Source organism: Mus caroli, chromosome 17 (assembly GCF_900094665.2).
Source record: "Mus caroli chromosome 17, CAROLI_EIJ_v1.1, whole genome shotgun sequence".
In the NCBI taxonomy this organism is placed as follows: Eukaryota; Metazoa; Chordata; class Mammalia; order Rodentia; family Muridae; genus Mus; species Mus caroli.
The window spans coordinates 44,034,366-44,037,428 of record NC_034586.1 but is presented as its reverse complement, the minus strand read 5'-3'; the positions used below and the strand labels follow the sequence as shown (position 1 = coordinate 44,037,428).

General features: G+C 48.1%; 1 protein-coding gene across 4 annotated transcripts in view; it reads right to left on the bottom strand.

The window, feature by feature from the left end:
• Trerf1 (transcriptional regulating factor 1) overlaps window positions 1–3,063 on the bottom strand; it is a 225,493-nt gene that overhangs the window by 20,794 nt on the left and 201,636 nt on the right. For all 4 annotated transcript variants that reach the window (XM_029471314.1, XM_029471315.1, XM_021149160.2 and 1 more), the window contains one exon: window positions 540–653. In XM_029471314.1, the coding sequence (XP_029327174.1) occupies window positions 540–653 (114 nt within the window). The remainder of the gene's footprint in view (window positions 1–539; window positions 654–3,063) is intronic.

Sequence of the window (3,063 nt, the reverse complement as noted above, 5' to 3'; positions counted from 1 at the left end):
TGGAAGTGTAAGCTGAATAAACCCTTTCGTCCCCAACTTGTTTCTTGGTCATGATGTTTGTGACTAAGACACTTCTGAAATTTTATCTACTGAGTTGTGTAGAACCATGCTACCTTCTCACGTCCTGTGGACTGTTACTCTGTTGGCCATGGTGGTCACAGAGACCCCTGACATATTATGTTCTCAGGCCAATGCCATTCGTGACATGGAAGGCTCAGGAAAGGAAGGTAGAGTGGGTGAGAACACATGCCTATGAGACAGGACCCTGGTCTGCGGGACGGACCACCCTGCCTGCCTGCAAACCCAAAGCCATTACAGCTTTTCCTAAAGGAAGGGCTTCAGCCTGAGCCTGGGAATGCCTTCCTTGCACCAACAGCAGGGAATCAAGTTCTAAGTTCTCTGTCACCTTTCCTAGCAGATACCTGGGAAAGCCAAAACACACTAGCTACTTCCTAGCCCGGGAGCAGAGTGCAGGCAGGATGGAGGGGTCAGAGAGGGTCAGAGGGGGTCAGAGGGGCCGACTGAGTAACACTGCTCACCATGCAGTCGTCAATGATTTCCGCCAGGCGTGTCCGGTGTTTCCGGCCTAGTCGCATTATCTTCTTCCAAGTGTAGTAGTACTCCACGCACTGAGCCACTGTCTTGGACTTCACCTGCCAAGAAAGTGCACCCACGATTAGCTCTAGCACCCGATGGCAGGCAGACTTTGGAATCTTTCACCAAGTGGATCTTGGGGACTGAACTCAGATCGCTGGGCTTGGCAGCAAGCTCCTTTACCCACTGAGCCGTCTAACAGGACCCCCTACTACTCATTTATCTTAAGATTCATTGTAGAAACTCTTTACTCAGGCATCAACAATCACAGTCTGATCTTCTTTCTGATATTTTTGCTCATGAGAGGCAGCAAGCACACTCTAAACACTGTTTTGTGACATGATAATCTTTACCCAGCTGGGAGTTTTGTAGACCATAACAGATGCTCTTTCATTTAAAGTGCCGGATTGCTCAGCACTTTGTATTTCTGACTCTCTCAACCTACCTATAATCTAGGTGCGATGCACACCCGTGATCCCAGCACTTGGGAAGTGTAGGCAAGGGATCAGAGGATGAAGTTCAGACTCAGCTCTACAGCCAGTTCTAGGCTAGCCTGGGCCATGTGAGACCCCGTCTCAAAAAACAGCCCAAACCAATTTGTGAACAGGACCTCAGCAACAGGTATGAGTGTGTGTGTGTGTGTGTATGTGTGTGATGTGTAAGATAGAGGTGTAAGCACTGTAGGTGCAAGAGCATCCCTAATGTGGGGTACAAGCTCTGCCCTGTGAGACCAAAGGTAACTTTTACCCAAGATGCTTCAGTTCAGGTGTGATGGCAGCGCCGTGCCTGTAGGAGAACCGGAAATCATCCTTGGTTACCTACTGAGTAGGGGGCCATCCTGGGATACTTGAGCTGGCTCAGTGGGTAAAGGTGTAGGCTGCCAAGCCTGAGTTTGATCCTTGAGACACTCTCAGAAGTTACCCTCTGATCTCAACTCCCCCATAAGCACTGTTACTAAAACATCACATATGTGTAGGACAAGAAGGGTCAGGATTGGATTTAGAAACTGCACAACCTTTCCTGGCTGCAGTCTCTCACTTGAAACTCTCTGTTGCTCTAACCCCTCCAAGCACTCTGGACCTTAGGTCTTAGCATCAGGGACGCTCAATCTGAACGTGTATGTTGGAATGAAGCATTGCTTTGCTTAGTTCATAGACCTCTATGCTCAGGTGGGGTTCAGTCACCCGGAGATGGAGATGACAGGGTGGGGATGGGAAAAAGTGGGTACCACCAGAAGTGTCTGCTGTCTTCTTCAACATCCACCTGCCATTTGAAGTTGCTACACTGGAGTCATCCCTGGGATGTGAGACCCTGCCCCAGCACCCTTGGTTAGTAAACTGTATTGGCTGGTAAATGGTGCACACAACTGGCCATGGGACCCAAGTGTAGGGGCTTTAAGGAATAAGGTGTAGGCAGAGTGCCACAGTTTTAGTGTGGCTTGTTCCCAGAGGGCTCACGTTTTGGAAGCTTGGTCCCCAAGGTTTGTGAAACCTCTAATAAGTCAGGCTTGTCAGGGATGACAGCACAGGGTTTGAATACCAGGACCTGGGGGAAACAGAAGCAGGTAAATCTCTGTGTTCTAGGATAGCCTGGTCTACACAGGGAGAGGTACCAAAATGGGGGTGCACTGGGTGGGGCTCCGTTAAAGGTCATTAGGTTGTGGGGAAGAGCAGTACCCTGGGAAGTATTAGGTGTGTGTGTGTGTGTGTGTGTGTGTGTGTGTGTGTGATGTGTAAGACAGAGCTGTGCTGCCCTATTGCTCTGCCTTATTTCTTTAAGACATGGTGTCTCACTGGCCCGGGAGCTCAAGTTGGCAGTCACCAGGCCTCATGGATCTCAAAGGTGCAGGCACACACACAGCCATGCCTAGACTGTTAAGCTGCTAAGGATCTGAACTCAAGGCCTCCTACCTGAGCGGCAGGTAGCCATTCCCTCAGAGCCTTCTCCCCGGAGTTAGCCGACCCTCAGTAGCTCTGATTCCCTGGCTCAGGAAAACATCTCCCTTCCATTTGTGCCATCTACCATTAAGTCCTCAGCAGAGGCCAAGCCAATGGGGCTACCTCCTGAACAGTCAGCAGTCAAAATGGTGGGCTCTTTCTTTATACAGCTGTTGGAATCCTTAAAACACTTAAATTTTATCTCTAAACTACTCTCAGCCAATTAAAGACTATGAAATATGTTATCAATTAATGTCTGATTTCCTCTACGGGCACCTTATTTCCTCTTTCTGTTTTTCCCTTTGACTCTAGGGCCTCATGCATGCAAGGCAGGCACTCTGCCACTGAGCTGTACGCCAGTCCTGGAAGGATCTATCTATCTATCTATCTATCTATCTATCTATCTATCTATCTATCTATCTATCTATCTATGTATCTATCTATGTATCTATCTATGTATCTATGTATCTATCTATCTATCTATCTATCTATCTATCTATCTATCTATGTATCTATCTATGTATCTATGTAT